The sequence below is a fragment of the Mandrillus leucophaeus genome, unplaced genomic scaffold (assembly GCF_000951045.1).
Source record: "Mandrillus leucophaeus isolate KB7577 unplaced genomic scaffold, Mleu.le_1.0 Scaffold113, whole genome shotgun sequence".
NCBI lineage: Eukaryota > Metazoa > Chordata > Mammalia > Primates > Cercopithecidae > Mandrillus > Mandrillus leucophaeus.
In genome coordinates, this window is record NW_012099543.1 from 1,926,529 (window position 1) to 1,953,721 (window position 27,193).

A 27,193-nucleotide genomic window follows, 5' to 3' on the forward strand; every position below is an offset into this window, starting at 1 on the left:
GGTGGTCTTGGGAAATGCAGCATTTGGACAGGAAAACAAAAATACCTGTTTTCACCTAGGTCTGGGGACACAGGCCTGGGGGCGGAGCCCTAGCCAGGGACCACACCCTCCTCTACCCAGCACTTCCCTTCCCCATTCTGTATCACGTAAAGGGGCCACGCTCTTCCCTTCCCAGCATTTCCCTTCTGTATCACTATCGTTGTCAGTTTTATAGTTGGGACACATTAGTGCATATTGGCTAAGTAACTCACTAGAAGTCACCTAGCTTGTTAGTAGCAGAGCTTGATTCGTCCTTACCGGGTCTGAGGCCAGAAACAATGCCTTCATTGCTATGCTCTGCTGCTAATTGTGTTTCATTTCTATCTTCTGGATTTGTATCTCCTTGCGAGAGGTAGCTTATTTACATTTATATGTTATATTAGACCATCTTCTCATTTCTATAAAGAACTACCTGAGGCAGAGTCATTTATAAAGAAAAGAGGTTTAATTGACTCACAGTTCCACCAGCTGTACAGGGAGCACCGCTGAGGAGGCCTCAGGAAACTCGCAATCATGGCAGAAGGTGAAGAGGAAGCAGGCGCGTCTTACATGGCCAGAGAAGAAGGAAGAGAGTGAAGGGGAAGCTGCCACACGCTTTTAAACCACCAGCTCTCACGAGAACGCACTCTCTTGACAACAACATGTAGGAAATCCACTCCCGTAATCCAGTCACCTCCCACCAGGCCCCTCTTCCAACATTGAGGATTATAATTGGACATGAGATTTGAGCGGGAACACAAATCCAAACCATATCATATGCCCAGCAGGAATATAATATCTGGCTATTTTAGCCAATCAATAGCTTTATGTCCCACTTATCTGAATTAATATGAATCAGAGCCTTTTAGATTAAGGAAATTTTATTTTTAAAAATAAAAATATTTTCACAGAAAAATATTCTTAGAAAAAATATTGCGGACTGTTTGGCACAGGTCAATAGTAAATAACTTATTAAATTCTAATGAGGTGAACCTTGCAGCTCTTGATGTTTGGCATATGTATTTTACAGTCTGGATTATAACAACACTATTAGATAAAGATTTAACCTACACTATTCTTCAGGTATATTTAATTTTTTTCATTTTCAAAAGATTTCATTGGCTTTCCCATATAAATCATTCGAAATAGTCTCATAGCTACAAAGGCTTTAGAACAGATAGAAAATTTCCATAACTGTATCTTTCTGAAGTATAATTGTAGCAAAGCATAATCAGTTATTTTTATTGATCTTATGTGTTTACCTTGGTGACTGTTAAATAAGATTTTGTATTGGAAATTTTCTTTGTAGAACAGCTCCCTGTTGTTAAAATTAGAAACACAAATTTATGGATTCCTACATAACAAACTCTCTAAAATGATGCTCTTTACCTAAGAAGTATTTAATATATGCCTGTTAATTGAACATGTACTAATAATCATATTTGCATGTTGAGGCTTCCTGCAATTCACAAGACATAAAGAAAACGTTTTAAATGGATTCCAGGCATAGTGTTCTTATCACCTGTTGTAAATACAGAGAAGTAGAATTGTAGCTGAAGAACACACACTTATAGCATATTTTTGTAGGACTCAAGTGGGAATGAAATTGAAAATTACCATTGGATTTTCAGACAGTAACACAAAACATTTCAGTCTTTTCCATTTGGTATGTTTGTTTGGTTTCCAATTAATTACTTCCTGGGGCAAGCATTGAGAGTTCTTTCAGTTATAGATTCATAACCAAATGATATTTGTAAACTAAATACATTATATAATCTGAAGCCCTGCTAGGACTCTTGCAGTTCGTCTTTATAACCTAGTATTCCTTTAATGAGTAGGAACAGTGAACATTTTTTTAAACCCAAATGACATTATTGTCTTTAAAAGCTGTTAAAAATAGCAGAGCCAAAGATGTAATATTATAATATTCAGTTAGGGGAATTTTGAGTGTCATTATTTCGCTAAGCAGTAACCATGAACAAATTATCAAAGCCATTGTCTCTTTTAAAATGGAAAGATGAACCAAATGTATTAGCACCTCAGTGGGATTGGGAATATGTGAACAACATAATCATAAAACAGCAATTGCTAAGCCTCAACACAGCTACCCAGGACACTCTTGTTCATCAGAGGTTTGGGTGCTGTTGGAAAGTCAGCACCTGATGAAATCTGCCTGGGGATTCAGCTGCCTAGACTGGAATCACCTCTGCTAATGGATGCCAAAGCTTTGCCCTTGAAGATGTTTGTGTCCTTCCCTCTCCCTATACCAGTGGAATTTAGATGAGACTGTCTAAATGTAGAATATATTGCATAGGCTGAAAAAATGATGTGTATCAGTTGTTTTTAATTAATATACTATTTTTGTCTGTTCTTAGTTTATGGAAAAATTTCAGTGGAAAGTAAAGAGCTCCTATATACACCCACAATTTCCTGCCTCTGAGCCCCCTGCCCCTAGTTTTCCCTGTTATTAACATCTTTGCATTAGTGTGGTACATTTGTTGCAGTTGGTGAGCCGATGTTAATACATTATTATTAACTAAAGTCCCTAGCTTACGTTCGATTTTCCTGTTGTGTTGTACATTTTATGGGTTTTGATAAACATTTGATAATGTTTATTCATTATCATATCGGAATAATTTAACTGCCCTAAAAATGTCCTGTTCTCCATCTATTCATTCTTTTCTCCTTCCCTTGAGATCTTGGCAACCACTGGTCTCTTTGCTATCTCCATAGTTTTTCCTTTTCCAGAATGGCGTATAGTCGGAATCCTACAGTATTTAGCCTTTTCAGACTGGCTTCTTTTACTTCGCAGTATGCATTTCAGGTTCCTTCGTGTTTTTTCATGGCTTGCTGGCTCATTTCTTTTTATTACTAAATAATATTTCATTGTCTGGATTACCACAGTTTTTTCATTCATCTGTTGAAGGACATCTTGTCCAAGTTTTAGCAGTTATGAGTAAAGCTTGTGTGAACATTCTTGTTCAGGTTTTTGCGTGGACATAAATTTGCAACTCATTTGAAAAGTTGTAATTGTGATAAGTGTTTTTGATAGAGAGGAAAGACACAGGTCTTTAAGTTAGAAAGACTTTAATCTCAACCTTGCCGTTTTGGTCATTCAGTACGTTTTTATTGGAGGTCTATTGTGCTACCCCTGCTGTTTTTGGTGTTAGAAATGCATATAGGGCTCCTCTGCCTGTAACCTGAGTGCCCACCTACATTTAAAAGTCTCATTAGACTTCTGGTTCCTGATCTGAAAGATGCCTATCTCCTTGAATATTCATGATTTTCTATTTTATTTTGAAAATTAGAGCAGCTGCCACGGACAGGACTTGTTTTTCCAGGGAGCAAGTGCCAAATTGCTACATAGTATCCCATTGAGAAAGAAGTGACAAAATGTTAGTTCATTTTCTTTCTAGTCCTTCTAACATATATGTTTTTTAAAATATTTGTCTAAATATGGAAAGCATTTTAATACTTTCCAAACAATATTCTTGAATTATCCGCAATATAAAATGAAATAAGGAAATGGAATCATTTTTGGTATATCCAGTAGTGATGAGAATTGGACTTGAGCTGAGAATTCATTTTGAGCTCTAGCTCCATCACATACCAGCTTCTTGATATCGGCTTATTCTCTTGACTTTGCAGGCAGAACAGTTTCTTTCTTTTTTTTTTTATTTTTATTATTATTATACTTTAAGTTCTAGGGTACATGTGCATAATGTGCAGGTTTGTTACTTATGTATACTTGTGCCATGTTGGTGTGCTGCACCCATCAACTCGTCAGCACCCATCAACTCGTCATTTACATCAGGTATAACTCCCAATGAAATCCCTCCCCCCTCCCCCCTCCCCATGATAGGCCCCGGTGTGTGATGCAGAACAGTTTCTTATTAGTGAAATGAAGGATAATAATATATGTACATCATACAGGTTTCTTTGCTTATCACACAGGACTTTTGTGAAGCCTAAATGCAAAAATGTACAATGTATATAAAAGAATTTTTCAAACTATAAAACGCCATAAAAACATTCAGTATTATTACCAATTGCTTTAATGTATTTCTAGGTCTATTTAATCTTTTATTATATAAATGTAACCTATACAACATGAGGTTTTGATATACATATGCCTTGTGAAATGATGGCTACAATTAAGCAAATCAACATATCCCTTTCCTCACTAGTTATCATTTTTTGTGTGTGATGAGAGTACCTAAAATCCACTCTCTTAGAAAATGTCTAGTATATGATACAGTATTATTAACCACAGTCATCATGCTGTACTTTACATTTCTAGACTTGTGTGTCTTATACAATTGTAACTTTGCAGCCTTTGACCACCATCTCCCCATTTCCCTCATCTTCCCACCCCTGGTAATCACCATCCACTCTCTGTTTCTGTGTATTTTCCTTTTCTAGATTCCACATGTAAGTATGATTATGTAGCATTTGTCTTTCTTTGGCCTATTTCAATTAGCATAATGCCCTCCAGGTTCCTTTTTTGTCACAAATAGCAAGGTCTCCTTTGTAGAGGCTGAGTAATATTTTATTGTGTTTATATCTATATAGACAATTTCTTTATCCATTCATCCATAAATGGGCACTTTGGATGTGTCCATATCTTGGCTATTGTGAATAATGCTGCAGTGAACAGGGGAGTACAGGCATCTCTTTCAGTATTAATTCCTTTCTTTTAGGCATATACCCAGAGTGGGATTGCTGGAATATATGGTAGTTCTATTTTAACATTTTGAGGAATCTTCACACTGTTTTTCATAATTGCTGTATCAATTTACATTGCCACCAAGAGTGTACAAGGATTTCCTTTTCTCCACACCCTCACCAATACTTGGTATCTCTCGTTTTTTCAATAAGAGCCATCTTAACAGGCATGAGGTGATATGTCATTGTGATTGTGATTTACATTTCCCCAATGATGAGTGATGTTGAGCACCTTTTCATATACCTGTTGGCTACTTATATGTCTTCTTTGGAAAAGTGTCTATTCAGGTCATGTGCCTGTTTTTTTATCTGCTTCTCTGTGGGTTTTGTTTTGTTTGCTACTAAGTTGTAGGAATTCCTTACATAGTTTGGATATTAACCCTTTATCAGGTATATGGTTTGCAAATATGTTCTCCCTATTCGCATGCTGACTTTTTATTTTGCTGGCTGTTTACTATGCTGTGTAGAAGCTTTTTAGTTTAATATAGTCCTATCTGCATATTTTAATTTTGTTGCCTGTGCTTTTGGTGTCTTATCCAAAAAAATTGTTGCCAACTCCAATGTCAAAGAGCTTTTCCCCTATGCATTCTTCTAAGAGTTCTATGTTTTGTCTTATTTTTAAGTCTTTAATCAATGTTAAGCTCATTTTTTGTATATTTTTTATTTTTATTTTAACTAACTCCTTACTAAATTAAGGTGGGATTTTTTTCACCACATCCATACTGAAATCTTTTATTTTCTGGAATTTCATAGTCTACTAATGTCAGTGGGTCAATATGGTTATGATCTGCCTAATTTCCCCCAGATGTTAGGAAACTCTGAAAAGCAGATGTCAAAATGGATTTAACATACAAAGAATGTTTTAGGAAAAACACTTATGCAAGAAAAAATGAGGAGGAAGATGGTGGGGTGGGGTGAGGGGTGGAGAATAAGCATACCGCAGAGTAAAGATGGTCCCAAGTGAAAGAGAGAGGACAGGAAGGTTGGGTGGAAGCGTTCTAGACTGTCACGCAGTCGGCGGAAGTTTCATCAGGGAATCAGGGTATCCGTGATCTATAGTCAGCCCTCATAGGAGTCTCTTGTATCCAAGAAACTTGCCTGTCTTAGTATACTTGTTGCATTCAGTTACTAGCTGGGAACAGCTGGTAAAATTGTAACCTTAGCCCAAATCTGGTAATAGACAGAATGCAGTAGTTGGGTAAGTTATGTTCCCAGCAGCTGAGGATCTATGAGGAACATTTTCATGTCCACTTGACTTCACAGAGACTTTTTCCCCTTAAATAATAAACAAAACAGATGAACCACTTATTTAATAATGTTTAAGGATGTGAAGAGGAGAAGCAGAGACAGGTGAGACGGGATGCAAATATTACCAAGTGTGGGAAACCAACGGAATGCAGGCACATTCTCAGAAGCGGGGCTCATATCAGGGTTTAGTAACACTGTCCACATGTTCAAGTTCCTGTGCAATCAGTCTATAGGTGCCATTGGCCTGCTGTAAGAACTTGTTTTCCTTATCCAGCGTTTTTGTTTATGTTTTGCCACCTTGTTCATGATAGTTAGTCTTCCAGAAATTCTTCTGGGCTGTTCATTTAACCATTTCCTAAATTGTGGAATAAATATGAGACATTAAAAAATTACATTTGGCCTCTGGGATATAAAGTGAAGTTTTCAAAGAGTTAAAATCTTTGGAAGTATTGGAAAATTTAAAAACTGGAGGCACCTTCAGATGCAGATTTCATACCCTTAGAAATGATAAAACTACCTTTCAATACAGCTTCCTATATTTCTCATCTCTACTCACTGCCTTCCTAAATTATCTTGTTCTTTTTCCCGTCTTTCCTCCCACTCTTCAATTAAGAATGACTGTCAGGAAAAATGGAATACATGAAAAGTTATTGTTAAAATATTAATAGATGTCAGTATGACTCTCTAAGTTCATGCATTCCAGAGTTACCCCACTGGGCTACCATTGTGGGCAAGCTACAATGGGCGTGACTCTCTATTCTCACTCAGTCCTTGAGGTGACACACCGTCTCTTAAGGCAGAAAGATGATTTTATCTTCAGATATCAGATTATGCTGATTGCCCAACTGTATACGACTATTTGTTTTATTTTTAATTTCCTGTTTCCTGTGCTTTTAGTCTCTTTCAAAAATGTATCTTGGACGAACATTCCATCTCCCCTTTCTCCTCAAAGCTCGAAAACTAGATCTTATAGTAAGCTAACTTCAGTTCTTAAAGAAAGGACAAAATGCCATAGAAAGCCATAATTTTCTTCCTATGACCTTAACTTATATTGCAACCCCTCCGGGGAGCTGTCAATTAAAAGCATGGAATTTACACAAATCTAAGTCTCGGAAATCAGCCAGCAAGCTGCACCAAATATGTGGAAAAACCTATTAAATAGCTTTTTAACCTTTATTACTTACCATGTTTGATTGTACAAATCTATATCCTCAGGAGACATAGGCAATGCTAATTGTGATTCATGTGAAGAAAAGAGGAGCAAAAAGTACTTCAACTGATATAAACATTTTTCAGTATGAGGTTAGATACTTAATGTGGAATATACCAGAAACCAGAATACTGGACAAGATCACTCAACCAATTCCGAAGCAGAAATCTACTACTCCGCTCATTTAGTAGCCCTAACAATTCACTTTTTTATCCCTGGTAATTCACTACCTCAATTATAACACAACATTTTCTAAGTCAGTAATTCTAATACTATTGAATATTACTTTAAAAGCTAAAGCAATACAGTTCATGTAAGCGATTATTGACAGATGCTTTCTGTGAAAACGATGATCTTATTGGCTAAAAGTCTTTGTGATGTATTTTTTCTAAAGCATTTTGAGGAATATTAAGGCAATTAGAAATTTTTTGTTTTGGAGTTTGGGGAGTGTTGTCAAAGACAGCTTTGATTTTCTCAAATCAAGAGATCTTTTTGTTGTCATGACATTAAACTATTTGCAGAAAACAAATTTAATAATGTCACAATAACTGTGAGTTCTTTCTGAAGACAGACTTCATTCTAAACTCCCAAACTTTCCATTACTTCAGATGATTTAATTAAGATCCTTTGGAAAGCATTATGCCTGCCTTTCTGTTGATAATGTTTTTACGAATGCAGTACACTCTTCTTCTTGCTAAAATAATTGAATTGTATTCACAATTTCAATACAACTTATGTGGTAAAATGCACAGGAAAGTATAATTTTTCTCCATTTCAGTAGAACTGATACTCTGAAACAGTTAGACTTTCATGCTCAAAAAATGTACAGAGCAATAGAATCTAAATGTATTCATCTTTTCTATGCATTAGTTAACCTGAATTAATATAACTAGTATTTCAAACATAAGTTTCTACATCTCCAGTTAAGCTAGTTCCCAAATGAAGTCAACAGGATCAGAATCCAGACTAAATTGAAGAAAATTTAGTTCTTTAGCAAGAACTAAATTGAGAAAATGAATAAGGGGAGAGGGGAGCAGAAGGAAAATCATACTTTGCTGGCTATTTTTATTGTATTGACTAATTATCTGAGTGAAGGACTCTCCTTATATGAGCACCTTAAAGACTTAGCCTCACATCCTAATTAGAAGTATGATAGTAGGAAATAGTCAACTTTAGGAACTTCAATCAACATAAATTATTAATTACACACGTGTTTTTGAGCAAAATATGTAGTATAAAGAAAAACATGCTTAAACATTTCTCCTGTTTAGTCCTCTTTATTATGAAAATCTACTTTAAAACAAAATAGAGACAATTGTTCTTTTTACATAGAAAATCTAGATTTTTTGGTTCATTGTAATCTTTCTGCCCATCCCCCACAAAGCACCCCCTTCACACGCACTCAGAGCATGAAGTATTTTTAAATGTTTTTATTTAAGTTCATCAGCACTTAAGGGACTGTGCCTTAGCATGTTGGCATAGACCCCATAGCCTAGCCAAAAATACTCATCATTTAGGAATGATGACTTGGTAACACAGGGGTTTCATTGTGGTCAAGTATGTGGAATCTCAGTCTCCTGCTCAGAACAAAGAATGCGAGGATCATTGCCAAGGAAACCCTAAAGCCCAGTGCTTTTAGTGACATTTCTAATGGAAGTCTAGATCTGTGTACTTTTTTCCATCTATATTATATTCCATTAAAATGTTTTTTAAAGCAAAAATAGCTTTTGGGAGGACAATTTTAAGAGGGGACAATTTTGGGGGAACACTAATCTCAAATCACCACAGTGCTTCCTTCTCACTACCCTGTAGCTGTATTCCCTAAAATTTCAAAGAATAATATAGTAGATGCCTTAAAGTTCATTCCTGGATCTCAAGTTAAGAAATGCTAATGAGTGCAGTAGAATCTGCACATATTCTGATTTAAAATTCATGAGGCAACTCAAAAAATAAAAATAAGGTTCACAACTTCAATCAATTCTGTTGCTTTTTGATCATTTCTAAATAAGTTTTTTGCTTATAATTTTAAAATGGCCCCAAAAGGAATTCAAATGCTAGTGTTGATGATGAAAGTAAAGAGAAAATAGTGATCTAACATTTTATTGCATTTTATTAGAGAAATTTTATGTGCGCTTATGAATTTGGGAAAACTGCCAGTCTTAGGACATGTTCCTTATGAAGATCAGAGATCTGCTCTGTAGGAATTGTTTTAATAAAAATTGAGTTTGCCCTAAGAGAGAAAACCAAGCGTCACTCAGTGCCTCTCACGCACTGTGCTATTGAGGTAGTTCCTATCTTCCCATCTATAGAAACCTCAATTCAGCGATGGGGTCATATGAAATTTCCTCCAAGAAGCTTTTACCAATATCCTCAATCTAATTGCTGAGATTCCTTCCTATACAGTCCCACAGCATTTAGTTTACCAACCAAAAACATCACACTGATTTCATCTTGTTTTTTAAGGAAAAGACCTCAGTGTTTTACTTATACATTTTCTTCACAAAGCACACCTAAAACTTGCCCTGTAGCAGGTGTCCAGTAAATACTTGATGCATGATTGAATGATCGGATGATTTTTGAGATAGGCCTTAAAGGAAACATAGGAATCTGAACAGAGTGGATGGGACCGAGGAACCATAAAAATTAGGTAGAGATGGGGTAAAGCCTAAACTAATTGGGAGAAACTGTGACTCATCCAGCCTCATAGATCATTTTATACTTGAGGAATAACAAACTATCAGACTAAGGTAAATTAAGAAGGTAATTTTCTGCACAGCAATGTAAGTAAGTATCGATAATGTATTTTTAAAATGTTATTGTTTGTGTAATTCTTTCTATGACCTATGGATTATTACATTGACATAGTTTAATAGAAAGATAAATATTTAGAGCATTATAGTGTATCAAACTTGTAGGTAAAATAGAGTACCTATCTTAAAACATAATTCTTGGTACTACTAGTAGTTTATAATTTAGTAACATGGGCATTTTCCTCCTGAAGATTATTCCACAGTGGCCCAAGTGGTGGGGGGAAGAGGAAGGAATAATTATATTTGTCTTATTTGTAGGCCTTACTCAATTATGTCTACATTATAATGTATGACACTTGAGAAAGGCAATGCAGAAAATTAATTTTGAACAAATATCTCCCTACTTCAGATGCAGCAGACCCAAACTGGCCTCCAACTACCCCCATTTGTTGAAGGAATTAACAAAGAAAAAGAAAGGAGAAAAAGCCCTTCTTTCTGTTTCACAAAATGAAATTAGATTTCATCAGGTAACTTCTCTCACTCAGCATCCCTTCCAAATTACTTAGCAGTTATAGCCCCTTGTATCTCACACACGCACATGCACAAATGCACACAACAACTTCAATCAATTCTGTTGCTTTTTGATCATTTCTAAATAAGTTTTTTGCTTATAATTTTAAAATGGCCCCAAAAGGAATTCAAATGCTAGTGTTGATGATGAAAGTAAAGAGAAAATAGAGATCTAACATTTTATTGCATTTTATTAGAGAAATTTTATGTGCGCTTATGAATTTGGGAAAACTGCCAGTCTTAGGACATGTTCCTTATGAAGATCAGAGATCTGCTCTGTAGGAATTGTTTTAATAAAAATTGAGTTTGCCCTAAGAGGGAAAACCAAGCGTCACTCAGTGCCTCTCACGCACTGTGCTATTGAGGTAGTTCCTATCTTCCCATCTATAGAAACCTCAATTCAGCGATGGGGTCATATGAAATTTCCTCCAAGAAGCTTTTACCAATATCCTCAATCTAATTGCTGAGATTCCTTCCTATACAGTCCCACAGCATTTAGTTTACCAACCAAAAACATCACACTGATTTCATCTTGTTTTTTAAGGAAAAGACCTCAGTGTTTTACTTATACATTTTCTTCACAAAGCACACCTAAAACTTGCCCTGTAGCAGGTGTCCAGTAAATACTTGATGCATGATTGAATGATCGGATGATTTTTGAGATAGGCCTTAAAGGAAACATAGGAATCTGAACAGAGTGGATGGGACCGAGGAACCATAAAAATTAGGTAGAGATGGGGTAAAGCCTAAACTAATTGGGAGAAACTGTGACTCATCCAGCCTCATAGATCATTTTATACTTGAGGAATAACAAACTATCAGACTAAGGTAAATTAAGAAGGTAATTTTCTGCACAGCAATGTAAGTAAGTATCGATAATGTATTTTTAAAATGTTATTGTTTGTGTAATTCTTTCTATGACCTATGGATTATTACATTGACATAGTTTAATAGAAAGATAAATATTTAGAGCATTATAGTGTATCAAACTTGTAGGTAAAATAGAGTACCTATCTTAAAACATAATTCTTGGTACTACTAGTAGTTTATAATTTAGTAACATGGGCATTTTCCTCCTGAAGATTATTCCACAGTGGCCCAAGTGGTGGGGGGAAGAGGAAGGAATAATTATATTTGTCTTATTTGTAGGCCGTACTCAATTATGTCTACATTATAATGTATGACACTTGAGAAAGGCAATGCAGAAAATGAATTTTGAACAAATATCTCCCTACTTCAGATGCAGCAGACCCAAACTGGCCTCCAAATACCCCCATTTGTTGAAGGAATTAACAAAGAAAAAGAAAGGAGAAAAAGCCCTTCTTTCTGTTTCACAAAATGAAATTAGATTTCATCAGGTAACTTCTCTCACTCAGCATCCCTTCCAAATTACTTAGCAGTTATAGCCCCTTGTATCTCACACACGCACATGCACAAATGCACACACAGATAACTTACTTTATATATCTTATGATCTTGATGATAATCTTAAACTCTTGTTTATACAATAAAATATGGGAGAAGTTGAGAGAGGAGATAACTCTGTGTGATTGAATCATAAAATCTCAGGTTTAAAAAAATGCTTTTTCACTCTATCAGTAGTACTATGGTATTTTATCAGATTAAATACAATATATGTGAAATACATGGTTTAGAAAGTATAGTATGCATATGTATACAGTATGTATAATTTATACTTGATTGTGATACAGGAAATGGACTTGCTAAAACAAAATATCTTTGTCATTTTTGTAAAGAGATTGGGAATCCACTTCCTGAAGTCAGGAATTAATCCCTCATTGTGGCTTAGTATGTTTCTGTGAGGCAAACAAATTTGATAATAACCAGATACTATCATGTACCATTTCTGCCTCTATTCCTTCACTTGTATTCAGTGATTATTTAGTCCTATGCTAAGATTCTATTTTTCTGAAAGTTCCTTTATTGGAAACCCAGTTTAATCACATGTGAGAAACCAATGGCTGAAGGTTTAAACCAGTGATTCTCAACTGCATAAGGTTTGGTGGGCAATTTTGCCTCCCATTGGATATTTGTCATGCCTGGAGACTTTTTGGCTGTCATAACTAGGGGAGGAGTGGTGCTGTTATCTGATGGGTAGAGGCAAGGCTACTACTAAACATCCTGTAATATATACAGCACAGCACTCTCACAGTAAAGACTCATTTGGTCTAGTGACCAGGTTGAGAAACACTGCTATAAACTAGTGTTACAAAATATTTACATTTTCTTTAGAGTTGTACATATCCTAATTCATTAGTGAAACAAATAGAAGCATTAGCATGTCTATCTGTCAAAATTAGTAAAAAAAATGAAAGTAATTTCTAGGGATAAACTTCTCATTTCTATCTACCTCCTCAGTGATAGTTCATTTGTTCAAATAAGTCTCTGTAAAATTTTTGTGAAGCTGGCATTTAGTTCTTATAAGTTCTGAGTCCATTGTAATTGCAGTTAACCCCTTTATGACACTTAGCAGAGCTAGAGCTCAAATTTTCTTTTAAGGATGATGATGCTATTAATGTATTGGTGCAATAAATAATAATTAACCATGCTAAATTACAGCATGTGAAAATAGACTGTCTAATTATCATTCCATTTTCTATATTATTTGATGTTCTTCTGCTTGAAATGTGGTAGCAGATTCTGAATTTTAATCTACCCCAATTCAAATGTCTATCTGTCAGGAATGCAAAGAGAATGATTCCTCTGAATTTGGCAATTAGTTTTATGGAAAAAAGCATTTGCCACCAAAATGGCCAAAATTACATTTTTATTATTTCAATTAGAAATAGAATGTTTAGCTAACTTCAAAACATTACCAGAGTCTGCTTTCAGTGCCTCTTTTAAATCATTTTCTATACAAAACATATTACTGTAACTAGCTTATATGTTATGGTCACTTGCCTGAGATTCTATATATCAGAATTACTTCATTAAGAGATTTTTCTTTTCCTGTTCTCACCGCATTGAATTTCCATTAATACTTCTATGTAACCTTTCTAATTCTATTGTTCTTTACCTTTGGTTAATAACCTTCTATTTAAAAATGCTTAAATAATTACACACTGCTTCTCAAGTATGACACATTTTATGTCTTATTGTATGTTGACATTTTAATAGCTACAGTAATAATAAGTCATAAAAATGTCTTAAATTTATAGAACACATTTAATACAGAAGGTTCTAGTCCAATTTAAAGTTTCTTTTGACCTGTGCTTATATACATAGCTATAACACATACTGAACACACTTATGCTCTCACACATTGGTTTACACTTGACATTTAGCCTCTTTGAAGAAGGACGTCACAGGCATTCTATATTTCCAGTAGTGCCCGATAATCTCTAGGCTACAAAACCATGAATAATTTAACTAATAAATATTAGAGGGTGAAAATTGCAAGGGAATTCTGGAAAGCTAAACTCAATTTTTAGACTTGGCAATTCAAAGATAAAAAGCTCTTTCTTCTATGAAAAGTGTAAACAGAATCGTTCGAGTTGATAGGTACTTTGGGTCTCGCTGACACTTCATCTCAAAGATTAAGACATTGCTAAAAATTAGGACATAATTTATTACCAAATCACAATGGTCTTTGTAGCGACTTTATCCCTAGGGGGCACGAGATCTTAGCTCTCCCACAGATGCAGGCCTTCAGTGCTTCTATCAGATGAACATGGGAGTTAGTATACTCTTACAAGAAGAGAGAAGTTGATTATTATAGCAGACTTGAAAACTGATTCTAAAATAAGCACCATTATGGCCCCTAACATGCAGCTCAACTTACTGCCACTCATTCTGCCCTAGGCCCGTGAAAGGAAGGTACTTATGTCTATAATTGTTGGTTTTTTACTTACCGCCCTCTGTCCGGTGCGGTACCTTATTTCTTTGTGTTTGCTCTGCTCTTCAGAGTTCTTTCCTGTCTGAGGATTTAGATTTGGATTTGAAGCTGTCATTAAAAGACGCCATTCATGAATTTCTGAAACTTGAAATGTTTACTTTATGGTCATCACAAGTGAGGAAAGAGACATTTCATGGTATCATTTGCAAATGAGGGAGCACAGATAACTTTTAATTTCTCTTTAAAGGGAAGGGAGAATGTTCTCTCTTGTCATTCCATCCATGAATTCCCATAAAATGTGTTTGCTGTTTGTTTCTCAAGACAGAGATTGCCACCCAAAATCAATATCCAAGTTCTCTACACATCCAAGATAAGATATGAATGGCTTTAGAGTATGTGGCAGAAATGGGAATTCTCAAAATTCCGGTGTTGTCAACTGCTCTCTGATTTTCCAACATGTTAATTTGATAACCAAAATGGAAAGAACTCCAGAGTCATTTTAGTAGGTGTCCGTCAGATGCTAGGCATTGTTTTTGGAGATACAAAGCTTAAAAATACACAATCTCTTCCCTGTTCGGATTGTGATTTCATCATACTAATACACGATGTACTTGAAATTCATACAGCCTTAAGACTCATTATAAAATATGATGTATATGTAGCACATTAAAGTTCTGTAGGGAAGAGAAAAGAAAAACGGTCTGTGAGAAAGGGCAAAGCATTAAATTCTTGGAAAAGGAATTTTCTGATTTCCCTTTACCTGGCAAAGGATTCACTTCATTGGTACGTAAGCTCTGTAAATTGTTTTCACTCCTTGGCCAATCATGAAAGCACTGTTAGTTGCCAAAGGAAGGTATGATTTCGAATAATATGAGACAATTACAGGTGCTTGCCCTGACACAAATTAAGGTATAGAGATAGATCCTCTCAAAATTATTACATATTCAAGTGCCTTGTTATAAGCTGATGAAGAAACAAAATATGAAATTACAAAATGGTTTCCCTGGCTTTGCAGACCTCTACCTGTGAAGTGTATGAACAAGTCTTAATACACACAGCAGAAATTCCACATCTAGGAGCCAAATATCACAGAAAACAAGTAATGTAATGTGCAATAAAGCAATTTCCTGAATGTTATTAGTCTGCATGTCTGCAGCCACATGTCTAAACCTCCATTATTTTTATTTTAACAAAGTTGAATAAAAAAATTATTCATTTACAGTCTTATGCTTGGTTTGATGTTAAAAGGGATTATAATTACAGTATGGAGAACACAAAACAATTTTAAAATTGAGATAAAGTTTTACTATGAGACTGAACATATGATAAGCAATTTGAAGTAAACCTCATGTTTCAAATAGTAAGTGAAAATGCATTCTCTCTTTGCGTATTTTGTATTCTGTGTCTTAACAATATTAAAAATGCTGAAAACCAGTTGTTATGTTGCATATTTACATGAAGTCTGTGTTCTTTGTTATGTTTTTGTCCACTGGTGCAAAATTCTTAACCTTAAATGAAATTTTGGTATACGTGGTGATTGATAGATAACAATCGAAAGATGGTATCCTCCCAGTCCTGTTTCTTCAGAAAGATGGTTTTATTTATGTGTTGCAGATTGCTGTCGCTTTGCATTTTAGCACCACCTGGTGGACAAAATATCATTTGTTTATTTTTTTCTCTACTGTTTAAAATAGCCCCTTCACACTCTATACTCAATTATGATACACCTTAATAGACATTCAGTTGTGAAAGTTCTAAATTGTAAAGATTGTTGTAAGTAAAATAAGGTTAAAAAAATTGAAATGTTTCCCAAGTGCTATTGCCAATTTAAATGCCTGAGTTTTTTAACCCTCACAAATATATCCAGATTTGAATAGTACTTTTCATTCATATGTAAAAATTGCTTCTTTCCACATTTTAATTACTTATTATTTATATTTTTCTTAATATAGAATTAAATAAGATGAAGAAGTTTTCTGTATGTACAAAATTGTGGTTTAAATTATATTGTCTTCCAAAAATTCACATAATCACTTTGTAAATAGCACTTTATGAAGAATGTTCACACTATAAATTCTTACTATGCTAATATTTTATACAAAATTAAAATTAGTATTTTAATTTATACTACTACAGAATAATCCATTTTCCCCTTATAAATAAAATTCAGTTGTGGTCTTATGTGTATTAATTCTCAGTTTTTAATAGTTTTTTGAATTTTACAGAAGAAAAATTTGATAATATCTTCAAATGAAAAATACAAATATAGTTAAAGCTAGTTTTGAGAATTGTAATCGTGTTAGTCTTTGTATAGTCCCACATTTCTATAAAATATGGTGGAAATTATTTCTATGAAATACAGTGAAGAAGATAATTCATCTACAGATTCCACTATGTTCCTTTGGAATGAACCACTTATCTGTTCTCTGGTAAAATTGGAGATCTACAAATTTTGATTGTGTAATATTCAAGGATTCAAAGATTCAGTAGCTAAATAGAAAGGTGGCAATTTTTAAATGGAAAATGTATTCCAGTCTCATACCTTTTGTATACCATTTAAAATAAAACTATAGCAGATGACAACCTTCATCGACATGCATCTTGAAGTTATTTGTCATTTCAAGAAAACATTTAAAATTTTGTTCTCTCTCTCTCTCTTCTTTTCTTTTTTTTTTTCCCCCCCAAAGGTCTTGGATGGTACACTGTAAATTCAGCATATGGAGATACCATTATCATGCCTTGCCGACTTGATGTACCTCAGAATCTCATGTTTGGCAAATGGAAATATGTAAGTGTGACCTACCTGGGACTTGGTTAATTGCCCTTGTTCTTTTAAATGAAATTCTTTCTGTGACTAACCGTGAATTTCAAATTAACCTGAATGCAGTATTGAACTTTGAGTACTAATGTAGGAAGGTAAAATTAATGTGTGGAATATGGCAAAAAATAATTCCTATCTTACATAACAAACGATATTTTAAAATAAAGCAAATAAACCCATAGTTCTTAGAATGTGTTAGTCTGAAAGATTCCACCTTACGTGTTAGAGGCAAAGAAAAAGGCAGAGTTCCAAAATAAAATCAGTGGATTATAGGACTGAACTCAGTGGAGGATGGCAACCTTTCTTCGTTTGCTCATGTTCTATTTGACGTGGTTATTGCAGAGACAAGATAGATCAGTAGATAGAGCCCTTAGACAGTATTTCAGAATTAATCATCAGTATTACAAGCTTGATTCTGACATTTAGCCTTAAAAATGTGTTGATATATATAACACATTTTTATATATAACACATTTTATAAAAGGTCCTTTTTATATTTAACAATGTTGATTTTTTCCCATATTTCTTGCAGATAGCAAAATCAAATTTTCTCAGGTATGAAGGTACAAATGGGTCTGGAAATGGAGGGTAGAGATCCTGGTAGGGAGATGTGGAATGACTACGTAACTTTGATTAATAAAATATCTCAATTTAATTAATAGTAATGCAAAATGTTTGTGTGGTACAATTCCCAGTGCTGGACCACAGGAGACTCACGACAATCTGCAAGCTTCAAGTAGATTGTGTCCCTGGACACGATAGCGAAATTCCCCTAGCTCCATGAAATGTTAAAAGGTATTTGCAAAGGAAAAGAATTTGATGGTCAAATAGTTTACAAAAAGTTTGTTGCACCACTTCTCAGAGCCTTTCATACGTAAAATGCATTAAGAATTGTCTGAGGGCCATAGTTTGATTCATTTCTTAGGTTTATTTGACCACAGAACTTTTTTCCTCAGATATCTCCAAGAACAAACATTCTGCAGAACACTCTCTAAGAAATGTGCTTAAGCTTGCACTCAAGGGGTGGTTTAACACAGCCTTTTAAAATATAGGTTTTGAAATCAGCAGGTTCCACAATGTGCTCACTGTGAGATTCTGAGCAGATGAATTAATCCCTATTTTTTCATCTGTAAAATGAGATAAAAATATCTTCCTCATAGTGTTGTTGTGAGATTACCTGAAGAAATTGATATCAAAATACTTACCTAGTACTTGCCGTGTAGTAATCATTCAACAAAGTGAACTCATGTCTGTGATGCTGCAGAATCCTAACCATACTATGCTCGTGTGAATGGGAAATGAAAGGAAAGGAAAGGAAAGTGGTAAGGCAGCACAGCATTTCTCTGTAGCCTCCTTCTATTTAGTATCTAGCTCACTCGAGGTAACTTTGAACTATTTCCGGTTTCCTATAAATGTGGAAATTTGACGTTAAGGCCTCTGAGGACAGAGTCTACTAGTGCCCTCAAAATTGCAAGTGCCCAGGAGACTACCACATAATGCACTTGTTCAATCAAATTTGCTGCCAAAATAAATGGAGTCAGGTGATGGCAAATTTTTATGATCATAGAAAATTCTAACTATAACGCAGGGAGTAGCATTCACTCAGGGAGTAGGGTTCACCTAAACTGAACTGGCACAGTGGCACTGGAAATCAAACAATCATGGCAATTTTCACATTCTTAGTTAAGCAAAAGACTTCAGCAATACACTGAGATACATTTGAGGCACTATATGCTCTAAAGTCAATCTTGATTTGCAGAAATAGCATATATGCTCTAATTTAATGTAACCACCTAAAAGACAAAGGAAAGTTTTGGAAAAATTAGCCGAAGTAAACATAGAGAAGAAATGACCTGATTTCTCCTGGATCATGTTGTAAATTCCCTATGAATGGAGATCATAGCTCCCTGTTCACTCCTCCCAGCCCTACTCCTGAAACCTCCTCACCATTATCTGTCATAGTGCCTGGTGCAGAAGAGGGATTGAAGGCTATCAAGAGTGGTGCAGTGTAACTGTAATAAGACCAAGCTCTAAGCTCAAATTTTTGCTCTGCTAAGATTTCCCAGCCAAGACCTTGGGAAGTTATTTAACCAAATTCAGCCTTCATCATCTAGTCTGTAGATGAGGCTAATATTTAAGTTTAACTTATAAGGCTGTTATGAATATCAAACTAATTACTGCATAGAAAGCCCAAAGAAAACATCTGCCATATAGTTAAGTGCTCAAAAATTAGTAACTGTTATTTATTGCCTAAGGGAATGAATAAGGTAGTGGTCTAATAAACTTTGCATAATGAAGGAATGACTTAAGACAAGGATTTGCATTGTAAACCTGTGATAAATCTAAAAGAGTTAAGAAGAATGTTATCGATATATTCAGATATTTAAGCAAATAAAACTTTTGGACTCCAATATTAACTTAGTAATTGATATTATTAATTCTTAAAACTTAATCCTCCTTGGAATCTTAAAATTTCTCATGGACTATAACATACATCTCATTTAATTTTCTCGAAGATCTTGTGTGATACATAAAGGAGGGACTGCCCCTGATTTTCGATTAAGTTGCTTATTAGATGAGAGAATTTTTGTATGACCAGAGGAAGAAATGCATTATATGTCTCAGTGCTCTTGGCATAATTGTGTGTGCAGAGTATATCTTATTTTGGTGATAAGTTTTTGTATGAAAGCCTTTTGAGCTCATTGTTAAGATTCAGCAAAGCTATGGGTTGTGTTAGTTAATCTGATTCATTCCTTAATGGGCATAATTATTTTACAAGGGTAAATACTATTTCTCCATCAAGACTGGTTAAACTATTCTATGTATAAAGGTCAGCTACAACAGTTTTGGTTAAAAGTGTGGACATTTAAAATGTGTGGATTAAAGTAAAGAATATTCCAAAGATAATTGCCCAAAATATCCAAACTACTATTTGCAGCTCAAGTGTATGCCTGCCGTGATGGTTATCTGAACATCATTTTGTACCTTTGTTTGCATTTATCTATGTTTTATTTTATATTAAACATATACAGCCCATGTAAGTTTCAAAACAGTTACTAGTTCTATCTTCTCAGTGAAAAAAAAAATATCTCAGATTCCTAGAGCTCTACCCTTTCATTTTTACTCATATAAATTGATACCTGTAAAAGATCTTAAAGCTCTTTCTTATGAAGAATTTTCTGTAATCAAATATTTACGTGAGAACTGTATACAAAATTATTATTCGTAGACAAAAAATATAGATATTGGTAGAATATGGCCAAGGAAATGTTGTTATTTTGAATGTAATCCTGAAACATCTGAATATGTTTGCGTTTAAAATGTATTATTATTTTAATTTTTAGGAAAAGCCCGATGGCTCCCCTGTATTTATTGCCTTCAGGTCCTCTACAAAGAAAAGTGTGCAGTACGACGATGTACCAGAATACAAAGACAGACTGAGCCTCTCAGAGAACTACACTTTGTCTATCAGTAATGCAAGGATCAGTGATGAAAAGAGATTTGTGTGCATGCTAGTAACTGAGGACAACGTGTTTGAGGCACCTACAATAGTCAAGGTGTTCAGTAAGTAGTCTGCAGCAGTGTCACTGCTAAGTGGGATCGATGGCCAGTACCAGACCATGTTCTTTAGAAAGAAGACTGAACTCTCTGTAGTGTCTCTATAGCAGGTATCTATATAAGGGGACTTAAGGAGATCTTCATTCTGCTCGTGTATAATATCAGCAAGGAAAACAAAGAGTATGAAATTCAAATAGGAGATTTGCGTGAGGAACTAAAATGATATTCTCTGTTGCTTTGTCATGTAAAAATGTCGTGAACTATGATATGAAGTATTACTGATAACTAGCACGTGATCTTAACTTTTACTGACGTACAAATAAGTGTTGTGTGATACATACATAGATATATGATACATATGTAATCATGTATATCATGCATACATACACATGTGTTTGGCTGAACCATATGAAATTGCCATTTTGATACATAACATAAAATATAAGCAAATTCAAACTACATTTTAACAGAGATCTAAATTTTCCATTTATATGTATCCACATATATAAGTACCCTATATATATCCATATAAACATTTTATATATTATATGTATTAGAGATATAGATACATTTCCATCCTGACCTTTATTGATTAGTTATTGATTTAGATTTCAAAAAGTATTCACTCGGTTTAGAAAATTATCCTAAAATTTAAAAAACTCACCACACCCTGAATGCTTATGTGGGATACACCAAGGGGAGAAAGTAGAGTAGGGATGGAAGAAGAGAAAATTGTAGAAGAAACTTGGAATAATTATAGTCACTATGACAAAATTACTTTGCATAATGATAGCATATAGTTAATGTTATTGTGCAAACAGCTGTGCAAATGAATGACTTGAGAAGTTATAATTAAAGCATTTCATCTTTTAAAACTCAAATAAAAAGTCCCACCTCTGTTACTTCACAATATTTTAGACACTACAGGGAAAGAAACAGGTCTCAAAAGTTTCAGAATGCCAGTCTTTCAGTCTTTTTTAATTAGGGAAGAAGATTTCACTTTACAACTTTTCCCGCTCTGTTTTCTGATAGCTTGACAGCGCCTAGAAATTATTAAAATAAATAGGGAAGAAAGGAACCCAGAGGGCCTTCCAACTGCAGCAAGTAACTATGGATTTTTCCTGTTTCTCTTGTAATAGCCTATGCAACTAAGTAGGTCTGTCCCTCAAGTATTTATGTGGACTTCAAAGCTCCTCTGGGCTCATGATGCCGATTCAAAGCATGCTTATACTATCAAAGGAAACCTTTGTTCCCCAGAAGAACCTTGTAAAAGCATATTACATGTTTCAGTTAATTACCTTTCAGCTTAGAAGGCACTTTCCAGAAACTATCCACACTTCTCGGTCGTTTTATGAATCAAACCAAGTACCAAGTGTTTGCAGTCATGCCCGTTTCCATAAAACATCCCAAATAGTCTGCATCCTACATTTGCCAGTGGCCCATGTATTTCTTTTTTTCTTTTCTTCTATTTCGCTTTCACGTTATTAGAAAGATGAATAGTGCACTGCTCAGGACACTTTTCTAAAGCAAGTAATCCAAAAGGTTTTTGGTGAAAGTTATAATGTCATAATATAACCTGTCATCAAAAATGGACCGCAGTAGGTACAGAGGTTAAGTCGCAGCACTCTAATGATTATGTGTATTAATTTGTCATTGTCAGGTTTCATTTTTAAGGTGTTAAAATTTTCCTACATCGAGATGGTAGTATATAAGGGAGTTGAGAAAATTCAGTTGGTTTCGTTTGGAAGAATTGTTTGTGACAGTTATCAAAACATTTTTTTGAAAAAAAAAAAGAAAAAGCATTAAGCTATTCTTCATATGCAAGAAATCATACCTATAAATCAGCCCAAATCTCATTTTTTCAGAAATCTGAAAAAAATCAGTTGGCCTAATTCAATAAAATTTATAAGCTGATTTGGAACACAGGGAATTTCTATAATTGTGAAAACAAACTCACACCCCACCTACCGCCAGCACCCGCCTACTCCCTTCTCTTTTTGATGTTGTTGAAAACAAAGTGATTCTCAGAAACAGAATTTGCATTCCAGGATGTGGGCCAGGGAGAATTTACATAGACAAGTTACACACTCTTGAAAATGGTGTTTTATACTAGAAATTGTGAGACCCTCCAAATCCAGTAAAATGAACAGCAGAACTTACTATAAAGACAGTGTTTACAAAAAGCATATAGGGGCTTCAGTTTGGCTTTGTTTGTTTTGTTTTGTTTTGTTTTGTTTTCAATGAATTTACTTTGGGTCGCTTTCTGTGAAGCAAAAAAGTAGCTGTGATAGGGAGACTTTCATTCTCTGCGTGTATATATTACACGCAGAGTAATATATACTCTGCGTGTAATATATACATATAATATAATATAACTCACTTAAGAGTTACTAAGCCCATCAATCAGTCCTCTGTTTCCCTCTGTTGAATCACCTAGCAACGTGCACCGTGTACCATAGAATCAAGTGTGGTTAATGGGAGCCAGTCTCAGATCAGGCTGCTGCTGATTGCCATTCTCATATGAGAGCTAAGTCAAATTGTTTTTATTCAAACTAGAGCCCCTGGCGAATGACCTTGCTATCTTTAATGTAGGTTTGCTTGTTTAGTTTTAAGCTATTCCTCATGTGCAAGAAACCATACCTATAAATCAGCCCAAATCCAAAAAAGTGGCTTTCTTAGTCACCACTAATCAGCTTTTTTCTTTTAGTTGAATGGCATCAAAATCAAACTGTGTTTTTATTTAGTGCACATTTGAGGTTAATAAAACCATTCAGAAGCAAGTGTCAACCTTTAAAGGTGCCCAAAGATTCATTCTAGTGATTGTGAAAAAGGTCTAGAAGTCAAATGGGTACCCAGAGAGCCAGAAGGCTGTTGGTGGTGAGATGGAGCAGTCACTGAGCGGGTCACCAGGAGACCTTACTTTGTGAGATCTGCTGCCAATTTCTGACTTTGGGCAAGTCACCTCCCCAGTCTGGGGCTGAGATTCACTCCTCATCAGTAAAATGAATACTTTGGATGAGACGGGAGGTTTTCCCATTCTGCTGCTAGTATCTTCTTCAGGAGTTAATGAAGACAGCTGAGGAAGGTGAGGAACTATTTCTACCTGATGAATGAGACTTCGGTCTATTCAACATTTCAAAGTTTTTCATGATAATTTGTTCACGGAAAAAAAAAAAAAAGGGGAGGAGTGGCTCCAGCTCTAAAAAAAATTTGAAAACCACACCCCATGCCAATTGCAAGTCTAGTCTACTCTGGTGGTTCTCTGTGGTATTGGGGACGCGGAGTCTGCTCTGTGGTACATATGGACCAGGTCTTATGATGATGGGCCGGGTTTCGTGACTTCACACAGAGGTATTTCAGAACTTTTATTTGGATTCCTCCCATTTGAATACTATTCCGACTGCTTTATCAGAATTAAGTGTCTTTGCTTTCACCCTCCTCCTAAAAGTCATTCAACTTAAAAGTAAAATTTTGGGGGGTGTCGAGGGGCGAAGATGCAGAAAATGATCTGTTTAACAATGAGATCTACACCAGATATTTCATTTTGATTATTTAAATATAAAAGACACCTTTTGCCCACAGTAGTTTGCTTGAAGTACTTCATGATTTGTGAGGGGTGATTGCTGACAAAGTACTGGGAGGAGCAGTTTTGAGTCAGCACGACCATTTGCATCTGCCTTCACTTGCTCTCCTCTCTTACTAAATTGAGCTACCCTATGTGTGGGTTTTTATAGTAATACTAGAACGCTGTGGGTGATACAGAGCAGTTGTGCCTTCTTCACTACATTCTCACCTTGCTATGAGCTGGCTGGATGCCAAAAAATATACATTTTAGTAGTTCGCTGATTTTTAGATTCTCTGAAGTCTAATGTTCATAGCTCTCACTAGCAATAGTCTGGTTATTAGAACAAAAGGAGCTATCTATTTCAGTATATTTCTTTCTGACCACTCCCCAGCCCCTTACCACAATTTCTTTCTTCTCCAGCTATAAAATCTCCTGTATAACTCTGCAGATGATATAAAACAAAAAGAAGTAGAGGGAGAAGTAAGGGCACTATTTATGAAATGTTTTAATTGGCACTAAATATTACATGTAGCTTAACTTTTCACTATATATGACCAGCCCTTAATGGATATTAGCGAGAGCCCTGCAATTTATTTGGTTGAAAGCCACTACCCATAGCAAGTTAACACAGGAACAGAAAACCAAATACTGCATGTTCTCACTTGTAAGTGGGAGCTAAGTGATAAGAACACATGGACACATAAAGGAGAACACCACATACTGGGGCCTTTCAGAGGAAGGAGGGCAGGAAGAGGGAGAGGATCAGGAAAAATAACTAATAGGTACTACTAGGCTTAATGCCTAGGTGATGAAATTCTCTGTACAGCAAAGCCCCATGACACAACTTTACCTATGTAACAAACCTGCGTTTGTACGCCCGAGCTTAAAACAAAGGTATTTTTTAAAAAATCATTTGAGTCTTAGCATTATATATCATTGCCAAGATACTGGCACATACTACATGTTGCCATGAATATCAGCTGCCTCCGTCTCTAACACACACACACACACACCCCCCTTGTAAACTACTATCAGATTTAGAATAAACATGGTAAGATATTTTTAATCTCCCTATTCTATAATTTTAAACTACTGTAGTGTGGCCCTATTATAGCTTCTAACTACTTAAGATAGCCAGATCAGCAAAAAAGAAAATAAACAAGGCATGATTTTTCCATTTGATAAATATTCAGTTGAGTGATTTAGAGAAACTCAGTCAAGAAGATTCAGAAGCAAAATTTGGCTTAAATCATTACCCTTGACTAAATTACTTTAATGATGCAAGTAAATTTGTAGCATTGCTTTTCCTTTCAATTATGTCCTTGGTTATGAATCCTTGAGTCATGTTAAGATATAATTCACACAGACTATTTTTTTACACTTTGGAATCAATATGCAATTTTGCTAAAATAGTACATGTCCTCTTTTATGGTCCTCCAACTAATACCCATCAATTGTTACAACCTAATATAAAAGAAAATTACATTCAAGATACATAGTTAATATAGAGGGCTCGAAACAAACATTTAAGGAGAAAATAACTCAGGAAAATGAAATAAGTATTACCATTACATTCACAATACTCACTGTGACCCTCTTTTCCAAATAGAGAGATGAATCATAATGTAAACAGGATTAAACTTTAAACATCCTTTCATCGGGTTTCCTTAGATTTGCTACAGTTTCATTTCATTGAAAAAATAAAGAATTTTATAAAGCATTTATGGCAAGAAAACACATATGACCAGGAGTAAAGGGCCAAAGATCAAAATACAAAGTGTTTATGATTATGGGTGCATTGATAAAACATCACAGGGTTTATAAAGCAAAGTAAAGGTATACATTTTCTATTAGAGAAAGAGTATGTGCTCAACAGTCTTGATATTTTACTTTGGTGAACTGGAACGCAGTGAAACTTGGCAAAGCGACCTACCAAATCTGTGTATTTAGAACCTAAATTTATGGGGAGAATTGCTGAATATCACCACTTAATCCAGGGATAATACTCTTGAAGGAGAAACTAAGAACGTCTTGACCTTTTTTTCATTCATTTTGATTCTTGATTAGCCACATAAATTAACTGCATATTTTACATCTATTGAGCTCTCAGAGAGGGTGTCACTAAATAACTGATTTCAGTTTCCAGAAAACTTTGACTTACTTACACCCCAAGAATTTTATTTTTGTTTAAATATTTCAGATGCATCCTTCTCTCAAATGTATTAGATATATTTGCCTTTTTAAGACATGGATTCCAAATAAGATTCGGTGTTTCATCAATAACTCAGAGTTGCAATTATGAACATTAATAACATTCTATTAGAATAGCGATAATGACAAGGTTTACTCTGATGTGAAAGACTTTAACCCCCACACAATATGTTTCCCAGAAACTGGTGTCTATTTTGAGAAGCTTTTTTTCTTGATCAACTTTTTATCATTTTATGGTCACCATCCTACCAATCAGGTCGTCAGGTGTCACTTCTAGTTTGTGTTAACGTTAATCGCCTCTGTTGTGTCTTTCTATTTTTCTAGATTTATTTTTTCTATTGTTCTATCTTGTTTATGTTTTGTTCCCAATCAGTGTACTTGGAAACTAGAAATCATCACTGTGAAAATTGTACCTGTGGAATTACATTCCTAGAATTAATAGTTAAGTAGGCCCTCTTATAAAGTACATGAGTTTAACACATGGGAGGATTTATTATTTTTGTTCATTATTCTAATATCTAATATAAAACATATATATGAGGGGAAATTAACTCTAGATAGTAACCTAAAGAAGGTTATATTTGTTTCTCATACAGTCTAAAGATATTCATTTTGCTACCCCAGAGACATTTTGTCATTTTCCTTGTTTTCTGTAATGATC

At 34.9% G+C, this 27,193-nt stretch overlaps 1 protein-coding gene across 2 annotated transcripts in view; it reads left to right on the plus strand.

Annotated features, from left to right (window-relative positions):
- Window positions 1–27,193, plus strand: part of ALCAM (activated leukocyte cell adhesion molecule) — a 229,414-nt gene that overhangs the window by 139,775 nt on the left and 62,446 nt on the right. For both annotated transcript variants that reach the window (XM_011995262.1, XM_011995271.1), the window contains exons 2-3: window positions 17,065–17,165; window positions 20,543–20,762. In XM_011995262.1, coding sequence (XP_011850652.1) covers window positions 17,065–17,165; window positions 20,543–20,762 — 321 coding nt within the window. The remainder of the gene's footprint in view (window positions 1–17,064; window positions 17,166–20,542; window positions 20,763–27,193) is intronic.